This window comes from Manis javanica, chromosome X (genome assembly GCF_040802235.1).
Source record: "Manis javanica isolate MJ-LG chromosome X, MJ_LKY, whole genome shotgun sequence".
Lineage (NCBI taxonomy): Eukaryota > Metazoa > Chordata > Mammalia > Pholidota > Manidae > Manis > Manis javanica.
In genome coordinates this window covers 42,820,609-42,837,736 of record NC_133174.1, presented here as the reverse complement: position 1 = coordinate 42,837,736, position 17,128 = coordinate 42,820,609, and the positions used below count along the sequence as shown (strand labels likewise).

Sequence of the window (17,128 nt, the reverse complement as noted above, 5' to 3'; positions counted from 1 at the left end):
CTTCTAAAGAGCTCCACCAGTTAATGCAGATGGTATGTGCCAGAAGAGTCCCAGCAGTTTCTGCAATTGGATCATCAATGATTCCAAATAAAACTGGCTCTCAACATTCTGGAGAGTGTCAGGGTCTAGTAAACTGGAAAGGTCCTTCAAGAAAGGTTTTGTCTAAGCATTATGAAAAACCACAGTGGAGGATTGGACTAGCATACTCACATTGGTGAGATCTTCAAAAGCTGATCTCTTTTTGAGTGGTCCCTGAGTTGATGATGGAGATATCTTTGCTTGGTAATTCTCCCCTCTCTAAAAAAGTAAAAGAGGTAAATGAGTATATCCAATTGTGAACAGTCTTTTCAGAGACTTCAGGTCCTCTTTAGGGCTTAGAAGGAAACTCTAAAATCTCAGAGCAACTGGAGATGCATATAATAAACCACAACAAATGAAAATATCAGCACTCACTTCTGCTCAGAGTCCCTAAGGTAATCTTGACAATGGGGACAAGGCTGTGAGGAGAGGAGATAACCATCAGTGTTACTCTCAGAATGAGCAAAATAGCTTGGTGAACTAATTTTCCTCCTTACTCTTCTCATACTTATGGTTATCCTATCCAAGATTAACAACCACGACCACTACCCCGCCACTCCCCCAGTCATTCCTTCAGTGTAGATGCTTGCACGTAAATTAGTTCAATAATTTAACAAATATTTAAGTTAAATGGTTTATTTAAGACATTTACAATAAGGACAATAACAAACATACCCACATACTGGTCCAAGATCAGTTCATTACTAGTTAACAGCCTCAGTTTTTTTATCAGTAAAACTGGAATGATAACTTGTCTTATTTGAAGATTGAATAAGAGAATACATGTAAAAAAAAGGACTGTATAAAGTGTAAATGGACAAAAAACAACTTTAAAAGTATATAGTCCAATATGATTTTAAACCTCACAGGGAAAACTTTATATTTTAAGAAAGGAGTTTGGTAATCCATACTAATCCCTAATTGTTAGTGTATACAACAGTGGGATGGTAGAACGGAGGAGAAGTATTTTGGAGCAAAGGGGGCTTTCTTTCTGGGTATTGTTTATCTATGCATGCCTTACCCTACTCCCAAATGAGTAAAACCAACTCTATGGGGTTAAAGATTAGGATAAATTTTACTGTAGGACTCTTCTGATCCTTAACAGTTTTTATTGATGAAAGGCTCCTAAGTATCAGATTTCCTTTATGAAATGAGAACAAAGTCTGCCCTCGCTATATCAGAGAATTATTATAAGCAGAACATTGGGGCCACACCATTTATTTGCTCTATTCTCTACCTATACTATGAACTGTTAATATGTGACAGAGTAAGTAATCAGAAATTTAGAGAGTTAGATTCAAAATACAGCAAACCAGTATAGCATAATAGAGCAATCCTGAAAAAGCTGAGAACTACTTCCATTTTCTAATTGATTAAGCAAAGAAAGAAGTAAACTATTAGTCTTTTCTCTAGTTCATGACAAATAATCCTAGTGAAAATAATTAGCAAAAACTAAAATATTTTGTGGTTACAAAAATATCAAATTTAGCCAACAAATAAGCTGTCATTCTGTTATCCAATTCCTACTTAATATTACTCATACCTCAGAGATATTACAGGTTCAGTTCCAGACCACCACAATAAAGCAAATGTAGCAATAAAGCAAGCCAAATGAATTTTTTGCTTCCCAGTGCAAATAAAAGGTACATTTACACCATACTGTAGTCTGTTAAGTGTACAATAGCATTTTGTCTAAAAAATATACATATCTTAATTTAAAAATATTTTATTGTTAAAAATGCTAACCATTTCATACAAGTTTTCAGCAAGTTATCATCTTTTTGCTATTAGAGAGTTTTGCCTTGATGTTGATTATTGCTGACTGATCAGGCTGATAGCTGCTAAAGATGGGGGCGACTGTGACAATTTCTTAAAATAAGACAACAATGAAGTTTCCACATTGATTGACTCTTCGTTTCGTGAACAATTTTTCTTTAGCATGCAATGTTGTTTAATAGCGTTTTACCCACACTAGAACTTCTTTCAAAAGTACAATCAAGCCTCTCAAACCCTGCCACTAATTTACCAACTAAGTTTATGTAATATTCTAAGTCCTTTGTGGTCATTTTAATAATCTTCACAGCATCTTCTCCAGAAGTGGATTCTATTTTAAGGAACCACTTTCTTCACTCATCCATAAGAAGCAATTCCTCATCCGTTAAAGTTTTATCATGAAATTTCAGTAATCCAGTCACATCTTCAAGCTCCACTTCTAATTCTAGTCCTCTTGTTATTTCTCCTACATCTGCAGTTACTTTCTCCATTGAAATCTTGAACCCCTAAAAGTCATCCATGGGGCTTTGAACCCACTTCTTCCAAACTCCCCTTAATGTTCTATTTTGACCTCTTTCCATGAACTGTATTCTTTGTGGCATCTAGAATGGTGAATCCTTTCCAGAAAGTTTTCAATTTACTTTGCCCAGATGAATCAGAGTGTAACTCCAGGGAGAAATTTGGGGTCAAAATACTTTTGAAACCAAAATCAGTCAAAGGGAGATTTAAAGTGGGGGAAACCCAGTTATTGCTTACAAGCAGTTGTCGACTTTTGCTCTCCCATGTCTCTCCCCACCCGCCTGCAAAAAAAGGGACCCTGCCCAAACTCTCCAGTCCAGATATGCCTTACCTCACCCTTGTAATTACCTATTGATATGGAGATGGACACCTCTGTCTATCCCTTGGAAACACCTATTGATATGGAGATGCACTAAGGCCAGGCAAGAGATTCTGGAAATATTACAATTTTACCCACAGCCCACCTCTCCAGAAATCTTGCCTCACAATTTACTCATTTCCCCATTTCAACAATGTCCCCTGTATGAGAAAACTGGAGCACTGTAGCCAGACTAAAAAGATACAATAGCAACAGCAATAAAATCATGATAATCCTCAAGCCAGAGGATTCAGCTGGTTCAAAGGCCTATGCAGATTAAGTCCAACCTCATGCATTCCACAGGTGGTCATAGCTGAACAGGTGCTGAGTTTAGAGCAATCACCACCCAGCAGCTGCAGCCAGGGGGTGGGTCCAGGCCACAGGGACTGTAGAAGAAAAAAACCTTAAGAGTGATAAGATGCATGTTTTAATGACACCAGCATAGGCAAATCTTCTCCATCAGGTAGGATGCATGCATAAGAGTGGTCCTGTGACAGGACACTGGCAGGAATGGGATCTCCTCCTGATCTAGTATACCAGATCTTCACCCCACTCCCTGCAGCAGTTACAGATGGGTCAATATATAGGGCTATGGGAGGTATATGCACTGGCCATAAAGATAAAACAAAACTCCCCTACAAGATGCTCTTACCTCCTGGACGTATTTGGAACACTACCATGATCTTTGGAGGCCACTGTGCTGTTACTCCAAGAACACACGGGATGCCAGCTTTCAAGCCTTTTCCCCAAGGTGCCAGAAGTGGTCCATGTGTTGAAATGTCCAGGGCCACATCCACTCAAAAGAGTCTCGAGGGTTTAATGCAGTTGGGGATGGCAGCAGAATGTTGCTCTACTACCCATATCCTGGCTTCAATAACTCCTCTTTGGTTTGCACATACAGTTGCATAGGAGAGGCAGCAATGTGTGAGCATACCCACAGAGCTCAAGGCTCCTTTTCTGGGCTTCTCATTCAAATGCTGTAGCACTGTCCATAAGCAAACTGACCAGCCCTGCAGATTATTTGTGTCTGACTTCAGGACAGATTTCAACAAGCCATTGTACTTCTCTATCATGCGTGTCCCAGCAGAGTTATATGGTACATCAAACTTCCACTTTATTCCTAATTGCTGCACCCATTCTTATAATGCATGTCCAGTAAAGTGGGTGCCCTGATTGCTCTCAATCACCTGTGGCTGGTCACAGGCTGCAAAGAGATGCTCTAAGCCCCCCTTGGTGGTTTGCTGATCTGCATGACATGCAGGAAAAGCAACCAACAATCCAGTATCTGGGTCCACACAAGTTGTGGCATAGCAATACCCTTCTGATATGGGCAGAGGCCCAATACAGTCTATCGGCCACCTGACACAGGCTTTCAGCCCCTTTACTATTGTCCTGTGTTGCTGTGGGACTCAGTGTAACTACCACTTAGAGCACACAAGGTACTCCTTCCGGTCTCTGCTGACTTTTTCAAAGGTCAATGGCAAGCCCCACTGACAGGCTACAGCCCACATTGTCTTTTGCCCTATCTGCAACAAACACTGATGTAACCATTGGGCCACATCAGAGGCAGGCTTTCCTTCTAGCCAATGCATCTGGGCCAATGTGTCTGCTTCATTATTCCCTGGGGATGCCAAAGGCAAATGGCCAGTCACATGACATACAGTAACAGTATTAGTCTGGCCAGAGGCCCATAGGTATTGCCACAACACTTGCCTCCAAAGGGGCCAATGACCAACCATCCAGTTGGCATGGCACCATATCAGTAGCCACAGGGTCAAGCCCCAATAGACAGCCCAGCTGTCAGTGCAGACAACTATAGGGAAGGGCTCCTGGGTGATCATGAGCCATACTGCCTGCAACTCAGACCACTGGCTGCTCTTCCCCTCTCTGTCCTCCATCCATATTGTCTCAGTCTTAGGATGGAAAGTCACAACCCTCTACTTCGGGGGCTGCCCATAACTGGAGACACCTGTATACCAAGCATCTTCAGCAATAGTGGCTTTTCCCTCCTGATAAGGACTCTTGGCTACCAGTGGCTCAAAAGCAACTCCTCCTGCTTTCCACTGGTGTATGTCACTAGCCCCAATAAGTGTTGAAGTTCTCCACTTAAGGGGCTAGTAGAGAAGGTGTTACACTGCTGTAAATATGCACCCCATTTGGCCAGTGTAGGCATCTGTGCTATGACACTCCGTGCCCTTTAGGCCCAGTCTCGCACCCACCCTGCAACAGGATAGGTGGTTATTAGCTTGGTCACAGCTGTTCTGGTGATGGGCTCCATAGACAGCAAGGTGTGGTACACAGCAGTGAGCTGCTTCTCTATCAAGGTGTGCCAGACCTCTGCTCCTTTTCATAGTTGTAAACAGAATCCAATAGGTTGGCATGTCCATTCAGGCCACTGCCAAAATCCCCATCCATAACCACCTTTGGTTACATGAACATCCAGTTCATAAGGCCTTGATGAGTCCATTACATTTAAGGCCTATATAGCCTTGACTGCCCATTTAGCAGCAGTAAAAGCATCTGGACATGAGTCATCCCAGTCCCACCTGATGTCCTTTCACACCACTGGTATAAGGGCTTCAGAATTTGTGCCAAGTGTGGGATAAACACTCTCCAGTAGCCCAAAAGACCCAAAAATTCTTGTAATACTGCCACAGTGGTAGGGGTAGGGAAATCGTAGACCATGTCTATGACTGCTTCAGGAATAACTTTAGTTTTACCCGACCAGACAACCCCCAAGAGTTTTACAGACAAACCAGGCCCCTGAACCTTGATGCTGTTCACAGCCCATCCTCTCTCCTGTAGATGTTACACCAGTCTAGGAACTGCCCTTTCTAAGTCTGCAAGAGAACCAGATGTGAGCATAATATCATCAATGTAGTGATACCGTTGCACCATTTGCAGTTTCTTCCATGTGGCCAATTCCTGGGCTACAAGTCCATGACAGATGGTGGGACTGTGGAGATATCCCTGAGGAAGGACAGTGAATGTCCACTGCCGGCCTTCCCACATGAAGGCAAACTGTTGCTGACTTTTCTGTACTATGTGAATAGAGAAGAAGGCATTAGCAAGGTCCACAACATAATGATATGTCCCTAGTTCCTGACTGAGGGTGTCCTTAAGGTCTGCTATAGAGGGGACAGCAGCATGCAAAGGGGTTGTGACTTTATTCAATTCCCTGTAGTCCAAAGCCATATGCCAGGAGGCGTCTGGCTTTCTCACTGACCACACTGGGGAACTGAAAGGACTATGAGTGGGCTTTATGATGCCCACCTTCTCCAACTCCTGTAGAGTTTCTCTAATTCCCTTGTGTCCCCAGACAATTTATACTGCTTAGTATTTGTCACTTGCCAAGGTACAGGTAGAGCTACAGGTGCTAAGTATGTTCCCTCAGAACTGCCTTTACCACACGTACCCTCAGTCTGAACTCACCTGCAGTGGTGTGTAACAACCTGCAGGATATCTACCCCAAAAATATACTCAGGGATGGGAGAAATATGCACACTATACTCCTTTGGGGGTAAACACCCTATTCCCAATGGGATTTGGGCTTTCTTCACTCTAATTGCCTTACCCCCATAGCCATCTATCACAGCAGGGGGCCCAGGAAAATGCTCAAGGTTGCCATAAATCAGAGAACATTCAGCTCCTGTGTCCACCAGAACCGGAAACAGTGTACATTCACAGGGGACCAATGAATTGCTAATTCTACATGTGACCTCTGGTCCCCACCATGTCCCCCAAGGTGGGGGACTTGACCACCTCTCAGTCAAACCACAACACCCAATCATTTTCCCATGGGGTTGCAGGCCAAGGCAGAGCCTGAGTACTGTCCTCCAGGAAGACTTGCAGGGACACGGGCCAGATGGGGCTTTGTCTTCTGCTTCTGTGTCCTGAATCTCAGTGGCTGGAACTGCTGCTCTGGCTTTAATTGCTGCCACAGTTCTCATGAGATCCTATTCGGCTGCCCATCAAGTTTTTCTTTTACCATCCCAGCCTTTATCAAATGAACCTACATCTTGGTCCACGAAACCTTCATGGGGCCCTTTGCAGCTCTCCTTTCAGTCATAGCCCATACTTCCTTCCATGCTCTTATTGTTTCAACCCCCCCCAGATCTGCTAAAGTAAGAGTAGCCTCACTTATAGGTTGCCCTATATGGGGGGCAAGAAGAGTCAGTAGGGACCCAAAGAGAGAGCTGTATGGAGCACCATATTTATCATTCCAATGGTAAACAGTTCCTCATCAGGCCCCCTGGGGTCCATATTTTAGATGATATTTTTCATGCCCAACTCCCATAACGCCTGCTGGAGCTTTGCATAGATTTTCCAGCTAGTGGGTAAGTATGGTAAATCACCCTGATTAGGCCAAACTGCCGTGATGGCTGCTGACAGCCAATTCAGAAGTGTCCAGTTCCCTGAGGTGTGAAGGGAACTTTGCAACCATTGCCAGAAGGAAGAATAAATCATCAGGGAAGCCAGTCTACCCATTTCAGAACCTGACATAACAATGTGTTGCATCGCCATACTACAGAAATACAAAAGCCATGTAGGCAGATGTTCCAAAGGCTCCTGCCAATACCAGATGCTCATGTCCACCAGCTCATTCTCAGTGTAGGGGTGGAGCATGGAGTGGTCTACCAGCTGGGTAGAGGGTATAGCTTCCCCCTTGAGGAGCCCACAGTGGCTGCATTTTTATTTTCTTAATTACAACCAAGCAGGTCAGTCCTACAAGAGGGTATAACCATTATAAATATCTATGCACCCAACATAGAAGCACCTAAATATGTAAAACAAAAACTAACAGAATTAAAGGGGAAAACAGAATGCAATATATTCATTTTAGGAGACTTCAACATGCCACTTACTCCAATGGACAGATCCACCAGACAGAAAATAAGTAAGGAGACAGAGGCCCTGAAAAATACATTAGAACAGATGGACCTAACAGACATCTACAGAACTCCACACCCAAAGGCAGCAGGATACACAGTCTTCTCAAGTGTACATGGAACATTTTCCAGAATAGTTCACATACTAGGACACAAAAAGAGCCTCAGCAAATTCAGAAGGATTGAAAAGCCAGCTTCTCAGACCACAGAGGTATGAAACTGGAAAATAAATTATGCAAAGAAAACAAAAAAGCGAACAAACACATGGAGGCTTAACAACATGCTCCTAAATAATCAATCAATCAATGACCAAATAAAAACAGAGATCAAGCAATATATGGAGACAAATGAAAACAACAAAATACCCCAAAACTTGTGGGAAGCCATGAAGGCAGTTCTAAGAGGGAAGTATATTGAAATACAGTCCTACCTCAAGAAAGAAGAACAATACCAAATGAACAGTCTAAGCTCACAATGAATGAAACTAGAAAAAGAAGAACAAATGAGGCCCAAAGTCAATAGAAGGGGGGACATAATAAATATCAGAGCAGAAATAAGTAAAATTGAGAAGAATAAAACAATAGAATCAATGAAACCAGGAGTGGGTTCTTCATGAAAATAAACAAAACAGATAAACCCCTAGCCAGATTAACAAGAAAAAAAGAGTGTACACACATAAACAGATTCAGAAATGAGAAAGGAAAAATCACTATGGACACCACAGAAATACAAAGAATTATTAGAGAATACTATGAATAACTATATGCTAACAAATTGGATAACCTAGAAGTAATAGAACACTTTCTAGAAAAATACAACCTTCCCAGAATGACCCAGGAAGAAACAGAAAATCTGAACAGACCAATTACCAGCAATGAAAGTGAATTGGTAATCAAACATCTACCTAAGAACAAAATTCCTAGTACAGATTTTTTTCACCACTAAATTTTATCAAACATTTAAAGAAGAGCTAATTCCCATCTTCCTTAAAGTTTTCCAGAAAGTAGAAGAGGGAATGCTTCCAAACTCATTCGATTAGGCCAGCATCAGTCTAACAGCAAAACCAGGCAAAGACACCCCAAATAAGAAAATTACAGACCAATATCCCTGATAAACATAGATGCAAAAATACTCAACAAAATATTGCAAACCAAATTAAAAAATACATCAAGAGGATCATACAACATGATCAAGTGGGATTCATTCCAGGGATGCAAGGATGGTACAACATTCAAAAATCCATCAAAACATCATCCACCACATCAACAAAAAGGACAAAAACCACATGACCATCTCCATAGATGTTGAAAAAGCATTCAACAAAATTCAACATCCATTCATGATAAAAACTCTCAACAAAATGGGTATAAAGGGCAAGTACCTCAACATAATAAAGGCCATACATTTCAAACCCACAGCCAACATCATACTTAACAGCGAGAAGCTGAAAGCTTTTCACCTAAGATCAGGAACAAGACAGGGATGCCCACTCTCCCCACTGTTATTCAACATAGTACTGGTAGTCCTAGCCATGGCAATCAGACAAAACAAAGAAATAAAGGGCATCCATATTGGTAAGGAAGAAGTCAAACTGTCACTCTTTGCAGATGACATGATATTGTACATAAAAAAACCTAAAGACTCCACTCCAAAACTTCTAGATCTAATATCTGAATTCAGCAAAGTTGCAGGATACAAAATTAACACACAGAAATCTATGGCTTTCCTATGTACTAACAATGAACTAATAGAAAGAGAAATCAGGAAAACAATTCCATTCACAATTGCATCAAAAGGAACAAAATACCTAGGAATAAACCTAACCAAGGAGGTAAAAGACCTATACTCTGAAAACTACAAGACACTCATGAGAGAAATTAAAGAAGACATATAAAAATGGAAATACAGTATGTGCACCTGGATAGGAAGAATTAATATTATCAAAATAGCCATCCTACCTAAAGCAATCTACAGATTCAATGCAATCCCTATCAAAATACTAACAGCATTCTTCAATGAACTAGAACAAGTAGTTGTAAAATTCATATGGAACCACAAAATCCCCCAAATAGCCAAAGCAATCCCAAGAAGGAAGAATAAAGCTGCTTCCCAACTTCAAGCTCTACTTCAAAGCCATAGTAATCAAGACAATTTGGTACTGGCTCAAGAACAGATCCACAGATCAATGCAACACAATAGAGAACCCAGATATAAACCCACACATATATGGCCAAGTCATACATGATAAAGGAACCATGAATATACAATAGGGAAATGACAGCCTCTTCAAATAATGGTGTTGGCAAAACTGGACAACTACATATAAGAGAATGAGACTGGATTATTGTCTAACTCCATAAGTAAAAGTAAACTCAAAATGGATCAAAGACCTGAATGTAAGTCATGAAACCATGAAATTCATAGAGGAAAACATGGGCAAAAATCTCTTGAATATAAACATGAGAAACTTTTTCCTGAACACATCTCCTCAGGCAAGGAAAACAAAAGCAAAAATAACAAATGGGACAACATCAAACTAAAAACCTTCTGCACAGCAAAGGACACCATCAGCAGAACAAAAAGGCATCCTACAGTATGGGACAATATATTCATAAATGACTTATCCAACAAGGGGTTAACATCCAAAATGTATAAAGAATGCACACACCTCAACACCCTAAAGACAAATAACCCAATTAAAAAATGGCAGAGGATATGAACAGACACTTCTCCAAAGAAGAAATTTAGATGAAAAGATGTTTCACATTGCTAATCATCAGGGAAATGTAAATTAAAACCACAATGAGATATGACCTCACACCAGTTAGGATGCCAACATAGAAAAGACTAGGAACAACAAATACTGGCAAGGATGTGGAGAAAGGGGAACCCTCCTACACTGTTGGTGGGAATGTAAATTAGTTCAGCCATTTTGGAAAGTAATATGCAGGTTCCTTAGAAAACTACAAAGAGAAATACCATTTGAACCAGGAACTGCACTCCTAGGAATTTACCTGAAGAAATAAGATCCCAGATTCAAAAAGACATATGTACCCCTATGTTTATTACAGGACTATTTACAATAGCCAAGATATGGAGGCAACCTAAGTGTCCATCAGTAGATGAATGGATAAAGAAGATGTGATACATAAACACAATGGAATATTACTCAGCCATAAAAAGAAAACAAATCCTACCATTTGCAACAACATGGATGGAGCTAGAGGGTATTATGCTCCGTGAAATATGCCAGGTGGAGAAAGACAAGTACCAAATGATTTCACTCATTTGTGGATTATAACAACAAAGCAAAATGGAAGGAACAAAACAGCAGCAGACTCACAGACTCCAAGAAGGGACTAGCAGTTACCAAAAGGAAGGGGCTGGGGAGGGTGGGTTGGGGAGCAAGGGAGAAGGGGATTAAGAGGCATTATAATTAGCACACACAATATAGGTAGGTCACAGGGAAGGCAATATAGCACAGAGAAGACAAGTAATGACTCTATAGCATCTTACTATGCTGATGGACAGTGATTGCAGTGGAGTGTGTGGGTGGGACTAAATGATTGGGTGTATGCTGAAAGCACAGTGTTGTTCATGTGAAACCTTCATAAGATTGTGTATCAATGATACTTTAAATAAAATAAAATAATAAAAAAACAGACCGTGATTTTTTTAAAATTGAACAAATAAAGAGTATAGATGTGATCGTCATTTACAAAAGTTGAGTAGTGTTTGCTTTTGAAGGTTGTGGAGGGTGGCCTTCATTTCAGTCATACATTTATGGGAAAGAAGAGTTCACGCTCTCTGCAAGTTATAATTTGCTGGCATTCTCCAACTAAAATAGCTGCCTCCCCTTCCCACTTCCTCAAATTAAACCACACATATTTCAAAAGATTTAGGGGTGAGGATAAGGACTCACCCAACATAGAAAGAGGTTATTTGAGACATTGTTGGGAGAAACAGTTTACTCTAACCTTTTCAGATTGGCCATGATCACTGGGCAAAGTTTTGCTGGACTGAGATTTCTTAGTCTCATGTTTGGAGCTTCGTGGTGGTAGTGGCAGTGGCATCTCTTACAGATTCAGCAGCATCTATCCAAAGAAGGGCTGCAATTTAAAAAAAAGGACTTTTTAAAACACCATTCACCAGAAACATCACAGAGTTCTCCAAAAATTCTTGAGAAAACCTCATGTGTCTATAGCATCCGTAGGAGAAAACAGACTTTGAGTTAGGTAGAAATAGGTTCAATTCTTGGTTTACCACAATTAACCTTGGACAAGTGACTTAAACTCCCTTAGCTTCAGTTATCTCATCTATTAAATGGAGATAAGTATACCTACCTCTGCAGGGCTTTGTTCAAATTAAATGAGATACTCTAAGTAAAAAGCCCAGCACAAGTGCCTGCCATCCTCTTTGGGCACTGGAACTATGGCCTAGCTCCATATTTAGGTCTAGGAACACTAGGGACAAAACACATGAGAGTTTTGCACTGAAAACAATCAAGAAAATGACAGGTTATATAGTATGGAGGCTAGCTGGTAGGGTTAATGTTCTTTAAAAGGCATGGAGTTGTGGCCGCAGCAATTATAATAATGCTATGGAGAAGACACAAGAATGCACAGTAAAGCCAGAGAGTATTCAAAGGCTGCATTCAATCAGAAGAAACTGTAATGCAGTTTCAGGAACCTGGTAGGAAAAAAATTCAAAAGATGACATAATAACAGAAGGAACTAATGTATTGAAATTCATTTGACATAAAAATTTAACAATCATCACAGCCCTTGGAAGAGTCCTACATTTTCCCCATTTGAGTGTGAGACCCCAGGCAACACCTCTCAAGTTTCTTTTGTTGTAAGTCCTTGATGTTTAGGATACATTTATGGGTCTTAGAAGCAAATACATTATTAGGAAGAATGAGTTTTTGAATACACAAGAGACCCTTCCCACTCAGATACAAGTGCCCTTTCAACCACAGCCACATTCAATCTCCAAGTTCAATTGCATTTGACAAAGAACAGGCTTCCCTAAGAGAGACGCTAAGGCAATGCAACAAACTTACCACTATCTACCAGATACTTCAAGCAATGGAGATACAAACACAAATAAATCATGGATCTTATCCTAAAAGTCTCACATGTGCAACTCTAACAATAACAAAAATGTGGCAAATGATTTAATAAAGGTAGATTTACACAAAGTACTATAGAAACATAATGGAAAGTCAGTAATTTTGTTGGGGAGAGGGGGTGGAGGAAAACTTCACAGAGGTTATGTTTGATCTGGACTTAAATGACAAAGAGGTTCCCAAGTAGACTGGGGAGCTTTCCAGGTAAAGAAAGGCTGAGCCTTGCACAGGCAGAGCATCGCAGGTTCAGGGACATCCCAGTTACCTGGAGTATGGACTATAAAGAATGTGTGGGTAAGGAGTTAGAAAGGGACTGAAAGCTAAGCTGTGGCCAAGCTGGTCAGAAAGGGAAGCAGAGAAGATTGCAGTTTGAAGGAAAAGTTTAAGAAAGGAAAAAGGTTGACTTGGGTTTTGCTTTAGATGGAGATGTATTAAACATTTTGTCAGTGATGAAAAATCAGTAAAAGTATGTACCTTCCCATTCATTACCTCAGTTGACCCTCATAACAAAACTGTGAGGTAAGCAGGGCAAGTACAGTTATTTCCATTTTATAGTCCCAAGTGTGTTAAGTGACTTACCACACAGGACAAACTATTAAGCAGCATAGATCACCCAGTACTTTCCAGGACTCTTTCTAAAATACCATGAATACATGCACAAATACATATGCACAATGTCTCCCCGAACATACTCAAAAGCATTCCAAAACAGTCCACAGTCCAAAATGAAAGGTGTGTGGTAGTGTGAGGAGAAATAATGAGTACAGATCTTTTTTTTTAAAAAAAAAAAAAGCAATTAGGCTTCTAAACCAGCCAAGTTAGCATCTTTAAGCCTCAGTTTCCTCATTTGGAAAAGAGCTATACTACCACTTACTTTGCAGAGGTATCATGCAGCTCGAAAGTAAATTTTTATGCATGAAGCCTAATTCATGGCAGGTGCATCTTACTCACTTTCTCTTCTCCCAAATCCAAACCTATTTTCCATCTGATCCCTCAAAACGCAGCCAAGCATCAATAAAGATAAATTGGGTGCGCCCACCCTTAACTGTACTGTATGAAAACCACTTACTCCACTAGTATTATTCACACCTCATATGACTTTTTTATAGATGACCAAAGACTCGTGTTCTGAAAGCTTTATCTTTCAAAGGAAAGGGAAAAATAGACTGGAGTCAACAGGTTAGAAAACTTCCAGCTGATGACATCACAGGTTAACTAAACCTCAGAGAAAATAAGGTTATTCAGGTGATGATGGTCATATACCACCTTCATTATTCTGAACACTAATCAGTTGATTTGGAGAACACACACAATGACTTAACAATTTCCCTGCCAGGAGGAGGGGGGAGGGGACTGACACCACCAAAAACATGCTTTCATAAAAGGACACTCTCTGCAGAACAGTTCTTGTCTTTTACCACCTACAGAACCCTGAGTTTCACTTGGACAAGAAAATTAGAATCCTTTCCACTTTCCAGACTTTCCATGTCCCCAACATACACACTGATAATGCTGGAGACTCCACTGAGCATCCCAGGACTGGTGCTGAAACCCACACCGGGCAAGGTGGCTCGTTTAGAAGCCCAGTTACTTGGACTTCAAAAGTATAGCTCAAGATAGTCTACAGGAAACAGCAGCAACCCCATTTTACATATAAAGGCAGCTTACAGACAGAAAGATACTGGGGGGAGAGAAAGCAGTACGGTGTCAATGAAAGAAGCACTGGGCTGGGAAGGATACCTAGGATCTAGTTCTGACCCTCACCCTAGCTGGCTCTGTGACTCAGGGAAAATCCCTTTTCCCTCTCTAGGCTCACCTAATAAAATGAGGCAATGGGATCAGAGCCTCCTAGCTATTCAAACTGTGCTCAATGGACCAGCAACATTAGCATCACCTGGGAGCTTGTTAAGCAATTTAAAATCACAGTCCCCAAGCCAGGCCTACCAAACGTGCAAGTTAACAATAACCCCAGATGATTTGTATGCACGTCAATATCTAAGCACTGTTCTAGGGTCTCTTCCACCTCTAACATTCTAGGCTTCTAAGTGGACCATAGCGGAGAGCAGTGGGGAAGCCAGAGCTGCAGGGGTTGGAGGCAGGGATAGAAGAAAGCTGGTGGAAATAAAAGGGATAACAAGAGGACGCATTTCCATCCTCCTTCATGTCCTCCAACCTGTAGTTCAAAAGACATCCCTCAAGTAGCAGTCTCCGACTTAAACAAATCTTATGGATAAAATTGACCCTACACATTGTCACTTGTGAAAAGGTGTTTTGTAAATGTACTCTGATTCAGGTATGTGTACTGATCGCTTCATCTAAAAGCTGGGACCCAGTCTCGTTTGACAGTTTCATCCTCTTAATACACACTCCCTGCCCAACCTCGTACAGACTGCTGACTGACAGCAGAAGGAAACAAAACAAAGGTTTCGTGGCAAGGACGCCGCGCATCCTGCCAAGAGAAGACAGCATGTAGCAAGGGGCTGGAGTGATGTTCAGGGACCTACCTGCATACGTCAGAGCAGAACATTCGAGCGGGCAGTACAAGACCAAAGGCGCCTGCCTCACATCGAGATGGAGGGCATAACAGGAAAAACCACCGATGCACTTCTAGGCCAGGAGAGGCCCGGGCAATGAGCGGAGTTCTGTATTGTAGCGATCCGTGTCCTCAACCTGGCCTGAGACCCTTCCAAGCGGCCCAGGAACGAATTTTGAAAATTACAGCCACAGGAGAAAGCGCAGTGGTGATTGGCCAGCAGGAGCCAATAAGCGCGCACAGTTGTGACGTGTGCTCGCCTAGCAAGGAAGGGCGGGGCAGAGTATTTTAAAATTGAACTCCGCGACTACGCATTGGGGTGGGGTTTCCAGTACTATCGGTTGGACCAGGCTGGGCTGGCATGCAGCAGTACTGGTTCTCTTTAAAGACGCGTTTCCTTTTAAGTAATTCTGCGGGAGAATGGGGAGAGAGGCTGCATAATGTAGAGTCAGACCAATTAAAACATTAATACTAATAACACTTTGTAGAGTCAAAGTGTTACTTGACTCCTGCTAGCTTCGCAAATGAATGGCCTTGCGAGAGAAACAGGTCAGAAATTAGTGCCTGTTTTATGGATAAGCACCTGACATGCAAGGAGATAACAGTAGCTAATATTAATTGAGCACCAGTTCTGTGCTACTTGCTATAAATATTTTATCGTTTTAAACCTGTCCAAAAAGATGGGTATTTTTATTATTGCCATTTTACAATGAACAAAACTGTAACTTGCGAACTGCCCAATATCATAAACACTACATTGTGGCAAAGCAGTTCCTGCAGCTCAGATAGTCTCATTCATTTCATTCATTAATTCGTTCATTCAACAAATATTTATTGAGCACCTGCTTCGTTCCAGGAACTAGAAAAAATATATGTGAGTAATTGACAAAAGAATATCTAGCCATGCCCTGTCCTCTGAGGAGGCAAAAAGAAAATGGAGACACTAGGGATAAAATCTAGGGCTTCCTGCATATATAGCAGATACTCTACCACTGAACTACATCCCTACCTTTATTACCAACCCATTCTCCTTTTAGTATCTCACAGCTTCTACATTAAAGGTAAAATATTCACATGATCCAGGTGCTCTTCTCTTTTTAACCTCCCTAGGTTATCTCATCGAGATCCACAATTTTAAATATCATCTAAAAGCTGTTCCTGAACTCCAGATTCATAAATCCAGCTGACTACTCCATATCTCCATTTGGATCTCTAATAGACATCTCAAATTCACCATGTCCACAACTCTCACCAAACCTGATCCTTCTTCCAATGTCCCCCATTTCAGAAACTGGTACCACATCAAACCTATTAATCAAGACAGAAACCTCAATATCATCTTTGATTCAAACTCTTTTCCAGTACCCTACCCTCCTATATCCAATCCTTCAGCAAATTCAGTTGATTGCACCTCAAAAATGTATCTCGTATCTATCCACTTCTCTCCAAATCCACTACTGTTTGGACCACTGTGACGAGCCTCCAAGTTTCTCTCTCTCTTTCCAGCCTTGCCCTTCTCTGATGCAAATACAACACAATAACAAAATCATTCTCTTTTAAAAAGAAAAATTATATCGTGTGCATCTCCTTTTTTAGTGGTTTCCCACAGAACTTAAAATTCAAACTCCTTACTCTGGTCTATAAAGTCCTATCTCAACAACCTCATCTCATAACACTCTCTTTCTCATTCACTCCATTCCGACCACAATGGTCTTCTTTCAAAGCTTTGAATATACCAAAATTCCCTCTCTTTGGGATCTTTGTAAATGATGTTTCCAGTGTCTGGAACATTCTTCCTTCCATTTTAAAAAATACTTGTTTTTTCTTATGTTTCAGGTCTCAGCTTCAAT

The 17,128-nt window shown here is 41.1% G+C and overlaps 1 protein-coding gene across 1 annotated transcript in view; it reads right to left on the bottom strand.

Annotated features, from left to right (window-relative positions):
- The window catches only part of CCNB3 (cyclin B3), an 86,153-nt gene extending 70,702 nt beyond the window's left edge, over window positions 1-15,451 (bottom strand). The window contains exons 1-3 of the mRNA XM_036996305.2: window positions 15,250-15,451; window positions 11,595-11,726; window positions 211-297 (exon numbers count right to left, since the gene is read on the bottom strand). Of these exons, the coding sequence (XP_036852200.1) occupies window positions 211-297; window positions 11,595-11,690 (183 nt within the window). The 5' untranslated portion in view covers window positions 11,691-11,726; window positions 15,250-15,451. The remainder of the gene's footprint in view (window positions 1-210; window positions 298-11,594; window positions 11,727-15,249) is intronic.
- Between the last annotated feature and the right edge of the window lie 1,677 nt (window positions 15,452-17,128).